Source organism: Podarcis cretensis (assembly GCF_951804945.1).
Source record: "Podarcis cretensis genome assembly, chromosome: 4".
In the NCBI taxonomy this organism is placed as follows: Eukaryota; Metazoa; Chordata; class Lepidosauria; order Squamata; family Lacertidae; genus Podarcis; species Podarcis cretensis.
The window spans coordinates 9,571,887-9,587,269 of NC_137173.1; the positions used below are offsets into that span (position 1 = coordinate 9,571,887).

Sequence of the window (15,383 nt, forward strand, 5' to 3'; positions counted from 1 at the left end):
TGGCACAGGATGTTTCAGCGTCTTCCAAATATTTGGGGGAGAAGCTGATCCTCCCAGCTCAGTATTGTTGACCCTGGGCGGCCTCTTCTTCATCTCGTGTTTTCTTTCTCCTCTCTCCGTGCAGGACATCTGTGACGACCCCCACCTCTTCGTGGATGGAATCAGCTCTCACGACTTGCACCAGGGCCAGGTGGGCAACTGCTGGTTTGTGGCGGCTTGCTCCTCCCTGGCATCAAGAGAAGCTCTGTGGCAGAAGGTAACGGGAGACCTTGGAAATTTGGTTGTTGCTTGTTTACTTTCGGAGCATTGTCAATACACATTTCACTTCTTGCAAAGCCGAGCTGTGTGGGCTTAAGCCCACAAAACCCAGCTCCTTGCAAATCTCCACCACTTCTTGTTTTGAAAACACAAGTCTCTAGTCCTCATAATTGGGAAGGAAAGTCTGGAAATGTTTTGAAGGTTCTCCAAAGCCAGAACAATGCCAGGGGAGGAAAGACAGGGTCTGAAGGACATCTGCGCTCTTTTTAACGTCCCTTCAATCCTATACTATTCACTTTTGATGGCTTTGTGATTGGGCCCAGACTCCTTCAGATAAGATGCAACAGAATTTTGGAATTGGACATAAGATGAATGCTGCTGGATCAGACCAAAGGACTGTGTTGTCTAGCATTCCAGTGACCCAATGAAATTATTGAAATACCAGACCCTCCCAAGTGCCCCAATTTTCCAGGCACAGTCCCAGAATTACAAAAGCCATCCCAACTAATCCAGAATGCGGCAGCTAGACTGGTGACTCGGAGCAGCCACCGAGACCATATAACACCTGTCTTGAAAGACCTGCACTGGCTCCCAGTACGTTTCCGAGCACAATTCAAAGTGTTGGTGCTAACCTTGAAAGCCCTAAATGGCCTTGGTCCAGTATATCTGAAGGAGCGTCTCCACCCCCATCGTTCTGCCCGGACACTGAGATCCAGCGCCGAGGGCCTTCTGGCAGCTCCCTCATTACGAGAAGTGAGGTTACAGGGAACCAGGCAGAGGGCCTTCTCGGTAGTGGCACCCGCCCTGTGGAACGCCCTCCCATCAGATGTCAAAGAGAAAAATAGCTACCAAACTTTTAGAAGACATCTGAAGGCAGCCCTGTTTAGGGAAGCTTTTAATGTTTAATAGGTTATTGTATTTTAGTGTTTTGTTGGAAGCTGCCCAGAGTGGCTGGGGAAACCCAGCCAGATGGGTGGGGTATAAATAATAAATTATTATTATTATTTATTATTATTATCCCAGTTTCTTGATTGATCCCAGAATGTCCCGCTTTTCCTTCATTGGAGAAATTTTGGCTGGGATGGAATAGGATGTCCCTGTTTTCATCTGAGAAACGTCGAAAGGGATGGAACAGGATTTCCCTGTTTTCACCAGAGGGGATGAAATGCAGATAAAATCAACAGATTTCAAGAACAGTTTGGGGGTTGTTGTTTTTTAATGCGACCTTCGCCAAAGCGGTGCCATCCAGAAATTTTGGACCATAGTTTCCATCAGCAGTGTGCTCCCTGGATCCAATGGAAGTTGTTATCCAAAACACCCGGAAAAGCCCAGGCTTGCAAAGACTGTTCCAATGGAGGCGACCGCATTGATGCAATAATTTAAGCATTCTCTTCCTGCCTGCTATGGGTCTTCCGGATTCAGAGTCCCCCGTGGTTTCGATGAAAGAGTTATGCTTTTCCTGCCCTTCGTGCAATGCCTATCCTAGCCGGGCTTTCTGCTTTGCCCTTCCTCCACAGTATCCAGCCTGTATCCCATCAACTAGATTATGCCGTTTGTCTGTTGGCTGTTTGTTGGCCGGCTGCCCACAGCTGCCGCTGCGTGAGCCATGTGCCGAACGAGTGGGGGCTACACAGATACACATCAGCACATGAACACACGCACTACAATCTTCATTATGCACTGCTCAGACACTGCGCCCTTCCAGACTGCTGTAGATAAGGTACATTTCCAAGCATAATTCAAAGTGTTGGTGCTGACCTTTCAAGCCCTAAACGGCCTCAGCCCAGTAGACCTGAAGGAGCGTCTCCACACCCATCATTCGGCCCAGACACCGAAGTCCAGCTCCGAGGGCCTTCTGGCGGTTCCCTCACTGCGAGAAGCCAAGTTACAGGGAACCAGGCAGAGGGCGTTCTCGGTGGTGGCGCCTGCCCTTTGGAACACGCTCCCACCAGATGTTATGGAGATGAATAACTATACAGTGGTACCTTGGGTTACATATGATTCAGGTTACATACGCTTCAGGTTACTGACTCTGCTAACCCAGAAATAGTACCTCAGGTTAAGAACTTTGCTTCAGGATGAGAACAGAAATCATGCAGCGGCAGCGGCAGCAGGAAGCTCCATTAGCTAAAGTGGTGCTTCAGGTTAAGAACAGTTTGAGTTTAAGAACAGACCTCCAGAACGAATTAAGTTCTTAACCCTAGGTATAACCCACTGTATAATCTTTAGAAGACATCTGAAGGCAGCCCCTGTTCAGGGAAGTTTCTAATTCTGTTGGGAGCTGCCCAGAGTGGCTGGGGAAACCCAGCCGGATGGGCGGGGTGTAAACAATAAATAATTCTTCTCCTTGGCTAAGGAATATTCAGGTAAGGGGACCCCTGACCATTAGGTCCAGTAGTGGCCGACTCTGGGGTTGTGGCGCTCATCTCACTTTATTGGCCGAGGGAGCCGGCGTACAGCTTCCGGGTCATGTGGCCAGCATGACTAAGCCGCTTCTGGCAAACCAGAGTAGCGCACGTAAACGCCGTTTACCTTTCTGCCGGAGTGGTACCTATTTATCTACTTGCACTTTGACGTACTTTCAAACTGCCAGGTTGACAGGAGCAAGGACCAAACAACGGGAGCTCACCCCATCGTAGGGATTCGAACCGCCAACCTTCTGATCAGCAAGTCCTAGGCTTTGTGCTTTAACCCACAGCGCCACCCGCGTCCCTAGACCACTGGTACATCTAGCTCAATGGTGTCTGCACTGACTGCCAGCAGTGGCTCTCCACAATTTCAGGGATAGAGCAATTCTAGAAACACTCCCCTCCCCCAAAGGAGGGCATCAGGTTGCCAAAGGATGATCACAACCAGTGGCTCTCAAACTTTTTCAAGCCACCATAAATTCATCCCCGGTGCCCCCAACCCATAATAAGAAGCATTATTTGGAATAGCGTGACCCACTAAGGCATGGGTAGGCAAACTAAGGCCAGGGGGGTGGATCTGGCCCAATCACCTTCAAAATCCGGCCCACGGACGGTCCGGGAATTAGGGTGTTTTTACATGAGTAGAATGTGTGCTTTTATTTAAAATGCATCTCTGGGTTATTTGTGGGGCGTAGGAATTCATTCATTCCCCCCCCCCAAAAAAAAATATAGTCCGGCCCCCACAAGGTCTGAGGGACAGTGGACCGGCCCCCTGCTGAAAAAAATTGCTGACCCCTGCACTAAGATAATAACACAAAATAATTCAAAACAGTAACAATGCATTGGGCATTTATTCAAAAGCCAGTTAAAGTTATTTAGGTTTACTCAGCAAAACTGATGAACTTGATTTGGCGATAGCAGATTTTCAAAGTCTGCTAGTCACCTGCACGTCCCAAGACTCTTAATCTCAGCCTTGTGGCTTCAAGACCCACGTTGGGGATAAGATTTCTACATGTCAGGGGATTGGACGAGACCACCCTCGTGTACAATTCTATGATCTGACGAACACATCAGAATCACAATTTGCTTGGACAGGCAGAAACCCAGTGTTTGTCCACTAGAGGGCAGCAGCTGTCACAAGCATCTTTTCCAATGGGTGTGAAGATAACAAACAGGAACAGGCTTTTAAATTATATTTTTGTTCGGGCGCCTCGGGCACTTCAATTTCTGGTGCCGGAGGTTGGAATACAGTCATTGCAACGTCTAGCCCTTGGCAGCCTTTTGTCCCTGTATGAATCTGTCTGTTTCCTTTGAAAGCCCTTGCAAAGTTCAAAGGCTGAGACTCAAAAATTAAACAATGAAACAGAGAATAATCCCTCCAGCCTCCGGCTCTCAGTTTGGCCAACGAGACGCCCCTTGGGAATTGCACAGTCACAACAGTGCTCTCCCCTCCAGCAACAGCCGGTAGAGAATCTCAAGCTCAGGGCTGTGGGTTCGAGCCCCAGGTTGGGCAAAATATTCCTGCCCTGCAGGGGGTTGGCCTAGATGATCTTAGGGGATCCCCTTCCAACCCTACAATTCTATGATTCCCAGCAAGCAGTAAAGCTTTCAGGAGGGGGTACGTTCCTTCCTCTTCCCCCTCTCTCACATACACCCCAGCAAGGAAACGATTCATACACAGTCCTGTGGGATTTGGGGGCTGTGGGTTAAACCACTGAGCCTCTTGGGCTTCCCGATCAGAAGGTCGGCGGTTTGAATCCCCGTGATGGGGTGAGCTCCCATTGCTCGGTCCCTGCTCAGGTCTGGTCTGTTTTTGTAAAAAAAGAAAAGGTAAAGGACCTCTGGACAGTAAGTCCAGCCAAAGGCGACTATGAAGTGTGGCGCTCATCTTGCTTTCAGGCCAAGGGAGCCAGCATTTGTCCGCAGACAGCTTTCCAGGTCATGTGCCCAGCAGGACTAAACCACTTCTGGCACAACAGGACACTGTGATGGAAACCAGAGCGCTCAGAAATGCTGTTTACCTTCCGGCTGCAGTGGTACCTGTTTATCTACTTGCACTTTGACGTGCTTTCGAACTGCTAGGTTGGCAGGAGCTGGGACTGAGCAATGGGACCTCACCCCGTCACGGGGATTTGAACCGGCAACCTTCCGATCGGCAAGCCAAAGTGGCTCGGTGGTTTAGACCACAGTGCCACCCGCGTCCCTTTACCTTCTGACTCTGTATGAGGCAGCTTCCTATGTTCCTACATTGGCCATCTCTGGAGTAGACCTGCTTGACTCTGGAAGGCCGAGTTATTATCGTTTAGCAGGGTTGTTGTTGTTGTTGTTGCTGTTTAGTCGTTAAGTCGTGTGTCTGACTCTTCGTGACCCCATGGACCAGAGCACGCCAGGCACTCCTGTCTTCTACTGCCTCCCGCAGTTTGGTCAAACTCATGTTAGTAGCTTCAAGAACACTGTCCCACCATCACGTCCTCTATTGTCCCCTTCTCCTTGTGCCCTCCATCTTTCCCAACATCGGGGTCTTTTCCAGGGAGTCTTCTCTTCTCATGAGGTGGCCAAAGTATTAGAGCCTCAGCTTCACGATCTGTCACTTCCAGTGAGCACTCAGGGCTGATTTCCTTCAGAATGGATGCGTTTGATCTTCTTGCAGTCCATGGGACTCTCAAGAGTCTCCTCCAGCACCATAATTCAAAAGCATCCATTCTTCGGCGATCAGCCTTCTTTATGGTCCAGCTCTCACTTCCATACATCACTATTGGGAAAACCATAGCTTTTACTATACAGACCTTTGTTGGCAAGGTGTTGTCTCTGCTTTTTACTTGTGACATTATGCGCTTCCTGCACCAGCTGCCAGTCACTGCCTGGCTTCTCCCCGTTTGACTTCCTTCCTGAGCATTGAGTTCAGCTGCGCAAATTGCCTCCCAATCTGCTCTGGTCTCTTGGTCCTAGGAGACTCCATTCAAAGAGGAGGAGAGAACCCATGAGGAACTCATTATTTCAGACATTGCCGTCCCTCCCCCGGCAACCCGATTTTTGTTTTGTTTTGTTTGTTTGCTCGATGCTAACTTTCCAATCCCTTCACTCTCCCGGTGGGAGCAGAGAGCATCGCTTGCCTCTCGGGAGTCTTTTCGTATTACTTGCTGGATGGGGTTGAGGCTGGAAACTTTTTTGCTCTGTGTGGCGATCACACAGGGTCCTCGGACGTTTGACGGTCTATTGATCCCTGTGCCACCACTGTGATTGCCTCTTCGCTGCCACCAACCCATTTCCCTCAGGTACACACGGAGTCCAGACAGTTGCTAACATTAACAAATAATCAAGTTTATTTTTATAAGCATGAACACGTTTAAGGTTCCAGTTAATTCTTCTTGTCAGTTTCTTAATCTTAGTTTCTTTACTGACCTATTCGTTCCTAACAACTTCAAACTGATTATCCCAACTATCTGTCTGACTCCTCCTAACAGTTCCTCTCACTCTCTCACAACACAACTCGACCAACCCACAGACTTATCCTCCCTCTTCTCTTCCTTCTCCAACTCCTAACTGACTTTCCAACAACTCCAACTCTAACTCTAACTCCTCCCCTTGGGTTCCCACTGGCCAATCACTTCACACTCATTTAACCCTTTCCTTATGACCCACCTAGGAGGCAAACACCACACTCTGGCTTAGCATTTTCGGACAGACGGCCTGCTTCGTGCCCAACTTTACAAGACGGTTGGTGCAGGAATTCAGCCGGGGTCATGCCTGGAAACTGTAGAAAGGGCTCCCTTTCCTAAAAAAAGCTGCAGAACTATGAGTTGAACCACATAAAAACGGGATTTTTTTCCCTTTGCAAAGTAAGCTGCACAACTTTCAGCTGATTCTAAAAAAGGGGGCTTTTCCCCTTTGCAAAAGAAGCTGCACAACTTTGAGCTGATCCTCAAAAAACTGGGGCTTTCCCCCTTTCCTCCTCTAAAAACTAGGTGCGTCTTATGGAGCGAAAAATACGGTAATCGAAAGAGCCTCCTTGCTCTTGCGAGCGAAGGAGGGCAGAAAGAGGCTTTCAAGTTTGTGCGTGAGAGATCAGCCATGGGGAAGCCTGAGAATGAGGAAAGCAATTGAGCAGAGGCTGGGTACTTCTTTCCTTTTCTTTAATGGGGCTCCTACTTCGCACCGGTCCTTTAAGCGGTGACACTTCTTTGCGAGATTGGTTCTTAATAGTTAATCATAGAACTTCAAGGGAAGTAATAGTGCCACTGTATTCTGCTCTGGTCAGACCTCACCTGGAGTACTGTGTCCAGTTCTGGGCACCACAGTTCAAGAAGGACACTGACAAACTGGAACGTGTCCAGAGGAGGGCAACCAAAATGGTCAAAGGCCTGGAAACGATGCCTTATGAGGAACGGCTAAGGGAGCTGGGCATGTTTAGCCTGGAGAAGAGGAGGTTAAGGGGTGATATGATAGCCATGTTCAAATATATAAAAGGATGTCACACAGAGGAGGGAGAAAGGCTGTTTTCTGCTGCTACAGAGAAGCGGACACTGAGCAATGGATCCAAACTACAAGAAAGAAAATTCCACCTAAACATTAGGAAGAACTTCCTGACAGTAAGAGCTGTTTGACAGTGGAATTTGCTGCCAAGGAGTGTGGTGGAGTCTCCTTCTTTGGCGGTCTTTAAGCAGAGGCTTGACAACCATATGTCAGGAGTGCTCTGATGGTGTTTCCTGCTTGGCAGGGGGTTGGACTCGATGGCCCTTGTGGTCTCTTCCAACTCTATGATTCTATGATTCTATTCTATGATTCTAACTGTAAAGTTGGAAGGGACCCTGAGATTGTCTAGTCCAACCCCCTGCAGGAAGATGCAGCCGCCCCATACAGGGATCAAACCTGCAACCTTGGCATTATTAATGTTTTATTGTGTTTTTAATACAGTGGTACCTCGGGTTAAGTACTTAATTCGTTCCGGAGGTCCGTTCTTAACCTGAAACTGTTCTTAACCTGAAGCACCACTTTAGCTAATGGGGCCTCCTGCTGCCGCTGCACCGCCAGAGCACGATTTCTGTTCTCATCCTGAAGCAAAGTTCTTAACCTGAAGCACTATTTCTGGGTTAGCGGAGTCTGTAACCTGAAGCATCTGTAACCCGAGGTACCACTGTATTTGGTTGGGAGCTCTCCAGATTCGCTGGGAAAATGCAGTCAGATGGCGGAATAGAAATAAAATATAATAAAATAAATAGCGTTTCTAATTAAAAGCAGCTCTGCAGGGTTTCAGTGTGTGAGAACGGACTAACGGGAGGAACGAAAGCATCTCTCTGGCCTACGCATGGTCCTTAGCTCAGATGTTAGGACACATGCTTCACATGCAAAAGGTCCCAGGTTCAATCTCTGGCTCTGAAGGAGTGTCTCCACCCCCATCGTTCAGCCCAGACACTGAGGTCCAGCTCCGAGGGCCTTCTGGCGGTTCCCTCACTGCGAGAAGTGAGGTTACAGAGAACCAGGCAGAGGGCCTTCTCCGTGGTGGCACCTGCCTGGTGGAATGCCCTCCCACCAGATGACAAGGAAATAAACAACTACCTGACTTTTAGAAGACATCTGAAGGCAGCCATGTTCAGGGAAGCTTTTAATGTTTAATAGGTTATTGTATTTTAATATTCTGTTGGAAGCCGCCCAGAGTGGCTGGAGAAACCCAGCCAGATGGGCAGGATATAAATTATTATTATTATTATTATTATTATTATTATTATTATTATTATCTCTGATCTCGAGCAAGAGGGCAATAAAAGATGTGGCTTTCCCATTACAGTGGTACCTCGGGTTAAGTACTTGATTCATTCCGGAGGTCCGTACTTAACCTGAAACTGTTCTTAACCTGAGGTACCACTTTAGCTAATGGGGCCTCCCGCTGCTGCTGTGCGATTTCTGTTCTCATCCTGAAGCAAAGTTCTTAACCTGAAGCACTATTTCTGGGTTAGCAGAGTCTGTAACCTGAAGCGTATGTAACCTGAAGCGTATGTAACCCGAGGTACCACTGTATACCTAACCATTGGCCATGCTGGCTGTGGCTGATTTGGAGTCCAGTAACTTCTGGGGGGCCAAAAGTCCCCTGCCCTTACTCTAACCACTACACCGGGAGCAAGGGCCCTTTTCAGTTTGGCTGACCCGATCCTGAGGTCCTGTGCGGCTGGCAGGCTGCTTTGACGAGTGAGCAGAGCGACCGGCATAGCCAACTTGCGAAGGAAGACCCAAGCACTTGGTGATCGATCGGGACCAAGCCTTGCGGGATCAGCTGTGCTCCAGAATTCTCAGTCAGCACTGTCTTCGACCCCCTGTTTTGGGATCGCTGCCTGGAAGATCCAGAATGCAGCGGGGTCCCAACTGGGCTAGAAGTCAGCGCCGATCAGCTGGTCACCAAATTTAAATTTAGCAAATGCAAGTCCTGCAGGCCACATTCTGGAGTACCTGTGTTGGAGAGCAACTGGGGTGAGGCTGTTTGAGACATTTCTCTCCGCAAAGCTGTTGGGTTTGCATCACGCCTCCCGCAGGGTTTCAACTTTCCTTATCTCACAGCCATCATCTGGGCCCCCAGAGAAGTACATGATGATGGAGACTGTGTCCGCTTCAAGGGTTGTTTTCCCCCCAGCCTCACAGGACTGTCCTGCAGTACAACGTTGCTAGATGTTCCCAAACTTTTTCTCTTGGTCCTGTCGAAAGCGCGGCAGCTGAGCAAGCACCTTGATCTACACCTTGAATATTCAGCCACTCATTATTGAGGGGAAAAGGGTCTCAGGTCTTGATTTCTGGGAATGGAGCTGAGAGATGACCTAACCTGGGGAGAAAACAGCAAAGACCTGACGAATAGAGCACAGCAGAGGTTATATTTTCTGAGAATCCTCTGGAAAAACAATCTCTCAAAGGACCTGTTCATGGCATTTTACCATTGTACTGTGGAGATTGTACTAACTTATGGTCTCTGTGTGTGGTTTGGGAGCTGCACGGCCAGGGGAAAAACAATGCTGTCCAGGGTTGCAAAGACTGCAGAGAGAATAATTGGGTGCACTCTTCCCACCTTGGATCAAATCTATTATTCCAGGTGTCATAAGAAAGCTGCAGAGATAGCGCAGGATAGCGCGCACCCTGGAAATGATTTCTTTCCGCTTCTGCCTTCTGGAAGAAGGTACAGGGTCATAAAGACTAGGACTAGCCACCTGAGAAACAGTTTCTATCCAAATGTGATTTTGGTTTTAAATGCAGTGTAAGGAGTCTCTATGGGAGTATATTCTATTTAAAAATGGGGTATCAGAGTTTTTAGCGACTAACCAGGTTGGGATAGCTGGGATAGCAGGCTTGTTGGTTTTCGAATGTCTTATGTGGATTTTTCAATTTTGTTGTTCTGTATGGGACAATGACAATAAAGATTATCGTATCGTTAGCTTGTTTTCTCCTGGTCCGGAGGGTTGGACCCGAACCAGTGGCTTCAAGCTACATGAAAGGAGATTCCGACAAAACATCAGGAAGAACTTTTTGACTTTCTAAAGAAGTGTGCATGCACATGAAACCTTATACCCAGAACCAACTTATTTGGTCTCTAAGGTGCTACTGGACAATTTTATTTTTTTATTTCAACTTTCTGACAGCAAGAGCTGTTTGATAGTGGGACGGTCTCCCTTGGGAGGTTATGGACTCTGCTTCCTTGGGGGGCTTTTAAGCAGAGGTTAGATGTCTACCTGTCACATAGGATCTGGTTGAGATTCGTTCATTGCAGGGGGTTGGACTAGATGACCCTACGGTCCCTTCCAACTCTACAGTTCAACAATATTCTACAATACAAACGGCCTTGGCCCAGTATCCTCAAAGGAGCGCCTTCGCCCCCATTGTTCTGCCCGGACACTGAAGTCCAGCTCAGAGGGCCTTCTGGCACTTCCCTCCCTGCGAGAAGTGAGGTTACAGGGAACCAGGCAGAGGGCCTTCTCAGTAGTGGCGCCCACCCTGTGGAACTCCCTCCCATTAGATGTTAAGGAAATAAACAACTCTCTGACTTTTAGAAGACATCTGAAGGCAGCCCTGTTTAGGGAAGTTTTTAATGTTTGATGTTTTATTGTGTTTTTAATATCCTGTTGGGGATAGTGGGAGGCCTGGCCAGATGGGTGGGGTATAAGTAATGAATTATTGTTGTTATTATTATTATTATTACAGTGGACACTCAGGGTTGTGAACGTGATCCGTGCAGGAAGCATGTTCGCAACCTGCAACGTCCGCAACCTGCAGCGCCGCGTCTGCGCACGCGCAGGTCGCGATTTGGCGCTTCTGCACATGTGCAAAGTGTCATTTAGTGCTTCTGTGCAAGTGCCGAAACCCGGAAGTAACCCATTCCGGTACAGTGGTACCTCAGGTTAAGTATTTAATTCGTTCCGGAGGTCCGTACTTAACCTGAAACTGTTCTTAACCTGAAGCACCACTTTAGATAATGGGGCCTCCCGTTGCTGCCGCGCCGCCGGAGCCCGATTTCTGTTCTTATCCTGAAGCAAAGTTCTTAACCTGAAGCACTATTTCTGGCTTAGTGGAGTGTTTAACCTGAAGCGTATGTAACCCGAGGTCCCACTGTAGTTCCGGGTTTCAGCTAACCCAAAATTGCAAAACCTGAAGTGTCCATAACCCGAGGTATGACTGCATTATTATTATTATTATTATTATTATTATTATTATTATTATTTTATTACAATTCTGGTTTCATGTCAGAGTTCGACATAAGGAGCCTGCAGTCTCAAATTATCAACGCTGGGGAAAGCGTCAGTTGAACAGGGGGAAGAATATGGGGCTGTTTCCAGTATGAGCCTAGCCTTCTTTACATGCTTCGATGCCATACGGGGTGAGGAGAGAGGAAACCTGCTTCCCCCTCCTGAATTTCCAGCATATGTCCCCAACCCCTGCCCCATCCCGAGAGGCAGGCCCCATCCGAAGCACATAGGAGACCTCGTTTAAACCTGACCGAGAATGCCACGTGCCTCGTTTGGGAATGGTCACTAGGCGAGTTGCCAGGGAAGCTGACATCAGAGATCACATCCCCTATAGATTTATCGCACAGCGCCGGGATCCGTCCCTCGCCTGCAAATGAGGCGAGGGCACCCAGAGGAAAGCCCCCGAGGGTGCTTCGCGTCACCGAAGCAGGTTGCCTAGCACCGCTGGGACAGGGGAGGGCCGGCCAGAGAGAGGAAGAGTTTGCAAATAGTGTCATATTTTTCTTCCCACATCTCGGACGCTCGGAGAAAGACAGAGAGGCAGTGCTGCAAAACACGGCCGAGGGGAAGGGAGGAGAGGGCAAACCGAGGGTCTTGATGGCTTCGGAGGCGGCCGAGCTGGAGCTGCACTTGGTGCAGGATGTCGAATTGACCCGGTGCATGCGTCTGCGCGTCGAGAGCCTCCAGCAGAGGAACGAGAAACCGCAAGACGGGGAGAAGCTGCTGCAAGCCAATGAGTTCGTCTACCGGCTGGACTTCTCGCGCCAGCAAGGCCTCCACTTCCTGCGCTGGAACGTGGTTCTGGAAAAGCCCGGCAAGGTCACCATCATCGGCACCTCCCAGCATTGGACACCGGACCTCACCAATCTCATGCGCAGGCAGCTCCTGGAGCCTGTGGCCGTCTTCTGGAAGAAGGCAGGCGCCCAGGAGGTCGATTGGAACGAGGCCGATGCTCTGGAGTTTGGGGAGAGGCTGGTGGAGCTGGCCAGAATCCGGAAAGTCATGTATTTCCTCCTGGCATACACAGACGGCCTGGAACCGGCCCAGCTCAAGTGCTCAGTCGTGTTCAAAGTCTGAGTCGGGCCTCTCTTGCCCTCACTTTCTCCCCGCTGCTGTCGACTCTGTGGCTGCTTTCTCATTTTCTAAAACAAAATTTCTCCGTGGAGACCGTGCAGTTTATTTCCTCCTGATCGCCACAGGTGCCTGCCTCAATTTGGGAAGTCTGCTTATTTCCTTCTATTTATTTCTTTGCTTCTCTAACTTGGAAGGCCACGCTTTTTTGACGCGCTTTCAACGTAGGATTCGGAGAAGCAGCGAGTGACGCAGCTTAGGCGGCAAAGTTTCCTGCCGGGAAGTGAGGTGTGTTTTCTGTTTTGAAGCTTTGGGACGGACGGACGCGCACATGGGCGCAGACAGACCGCCGAGTCGAGAAATCCACGCAACACTGGTGCAAAAAGGCCCCCTGGCAATCTCAGAAAGCGACGCAGCCAGGCTGGATGAAGCAAGGGCACCCCTGGGTGGCGGACTCCCATCTTGCTCCAATTCTTTACGCCGGGAGAGCTGCGCATCTGCACAGCTCTGACTGCCCTCCAGAGCAAAGGGTATATCAGTGGAGCCAATGACCTCACCCGTGGAACTGTTCGGATTTTATTTCCTTTTGCCTATTTTGAAGCAAGCTGGTAGTCCTCATGGGTTCTGGGAGAAATGCAGGGGCAAATATAGCTTAAAGCAAGGGGTAAAAGGGGAAGAGTCCAGTGATGAAGACTTGTTGACTTATTTTTTTTCATCTCCCCCCCACCCCAGCAACCCTCAATTAGAGCATTTTTATCACATAGAGTGCTATAGATATCTCCGCCCCCCCTAAAAAACCCCACACACATACAGTGTTTAGCATGAAGTAGGTGTTGTTGTTTAGTCGTGTCCGACTCTTCGTGACCCCATGGACCAGAGCACGCCAGGCACTCCTGTCTTCCACTGCTTCTCGCAGTTTGGTCAAACTCATGCTAGTAGCTTCGAGAACACTATCCAACCATCTCGTCCTCTGTCCTCCCCTTCTCCTTGTGCCCAACATCTTTCCCAACATCAGGCTCTTTTCCAGGGAGTCTTCTCTTCTCATGAGGTGGCCAAAGTACTGGAGCCTCAGCTTCAGGATCTGTCCTTCCAGTGAGCACTCAGGGCTGATTTCCTTCAGAATGGAGAGGTTTGATCTTCTTGCAGTCCATGGGACTCTCCAGAGTCTCCTCCAGCACCATAATTCAAAAGCATCAATTCTTCGGCAATCAGCCTTCTTTAGGGTCCAGCTCTCACTTCCATACATCGCTACTGGGAAAACCATAGCTTTAACTGTACGGACCTTTGTTGGCAAGGTGATGTCTCTGCTTTTTAAGATGCTGTCTAGGCTTGAAGTAGGTACCGCTTTGCAAATTGGGAGCCGAGGCTCAGAGAAAAGAACCTGGTTTCCTGGTGATCTGTGGCTGGGGGGTGAATTAAGTCGTCGTCCCCCCCCCCCAAATCACATTTCCCCTCTCCTGTGCCCTAAGAGTAAATTATTCCCTGCATTTAGGAAACAAGAGAGCCTATCCCAGTTGCACAAGGTGTATAAAATCTTATAAATGTAAAACTACTTTCTTAAAAAAACAAACCACAACCATTTGCAGATTGTAGCTGTTGGAACTTATTGGAAATTTATTCTTTAGGCGGGAGGCAGAAATTGAAGCCTGCTGCTATAAAAACCAATATTTCTATGCATCTGAGAATCCTTCTGCCAGTGAATCTGGATTTTTATTTATTCATTCATGCGTTCCCTTGTGCCTGTATTTATTTGTTTGTTTGTTTCTTTACGGCTGTAGCTCAATCCTCAACTTCTTCAGGTCGAGCTGGGACTGCCTTTCTCCCTGACACCTTTGCAGAGTTGCTGCTGCTGCCAATCCGTGCAGACATTACTCAGCTAGATGGCTCTGACTTGGCATAAGGCAGCTTCTTAGGTTATCTTTTGAGACATAGTCCCAACCATCCTGGCCGCAGGTGTTCAGTCGCTCAAAGCTTTTGATAATCCCATTGAAGAAACTGGAATATGAGCCCCTTCCCAGCTGGAGAAACAGAAAATAGCATGTATATTCCACTCTTATGTTTTGTTCAAAATATCAAAAGCAAAGATCTTTCGTGGTCCCACGAGGCCTTAATGGCGGTTTGTTTTTTCCAGCAAGGCTTCCCTGTGCATGAGCATTCTTCCCCGAGGCCAAATGGAAGCAGATCTTGCTGCTCTGGTTCCTATTAGGTTGTGACAAAGTCGTTGCCCCCTTTTTGTGCAGAGTGGGTCGAAGGGAAGTTAAGAAACACAGTGGAACTGAGGAGTTATTAGGGGTGACCCATGGGAACAGGGCTCCAGATCTCCTGCCTCCCCCCCTTTTTTTAAAATTATAATTTTAAACGCAGGAGGCTGCCTTGTTGTAGAATTGTACTGTCGGAACCGCTCTTACCATCAGAAGGTTCTTCCTGATGTTGATTCGGAATCTCCTTGTAGTTTGAATCCACAGGTCTGGGTTCAAGTCCTGCCATCCGGAGCAGCAGAAAACAAGCTCGCTCCATCCTTCAGCTATTTGAAGATGGCTACCGTATCACCTCTCAGTCTTCACTTATCTAGGCCAAACCTACCCACCTCCCTCGACTGTTCCTCATCAGGCTCGGTTTCCAGACCCTTGATCATCTTGGTCTTTGCACGCTTCCAGCTTGCCAACATCATTCTTAACAGTGGTGTGCATCCATTTAACTAGGGGGACTAAGCTAGGCCCCTAAATGTTCCCGGCAAATTAGAGTATGGAAGTATTAAAGTCTGCCACCTCCTTCCCCAAACCTGGGAAGATTCTGCCTGGCTTAGGGAAGGATGCAATGGCAGGGCGTCAAAAATGTCATATGTTCAATGTCACTGACGCCGCCCCCCCAAGCAGGACAAGTGGTCAGGGATGATGGGAGTTGTAGTCTCAAAACATCTGGAGGGCCG

General features: G+C 48.8%; 2 protein-coding genes across 2 annotated transcripts in view; both read left to right on the forward strand.

Annotated features, from left to right (window-relative positions):
• The window catches only part of CAPN5 (calpain 5), a 97,776-nt gene that overhangs the window by 42,431 nt on the left and 39,962 nt on the right, over nucleotides 1–15,383 (forward strand). Inside the window, exon 3 of the mRNA XM_079973779.1 lies at nucleotides 125–256. Within this exon, the coding sequence (XP_079829905.1) occupies nucleotides 125–256 (132 nt within the window). The remainder of the gene's footprint in view (nucleotides 1–124; nucleotides 257–15,383) is intronic.
• Nucleotides 11,611–12,483, forward strand: OMP (olfactory marker protein). The gene has a single exon (XM_079974276.1). The coding sequence runs from the start codon at nucleotides 11,981–11,983 to the stop codon at nucleotides 12,458–12,460; it is 480 nt and encodes a 159-aa protein (XP_079830402.1). The 5' UTR covers nucleotides 11,611–11,980; the 3' UTR covers nucleotides 12,461–12,483.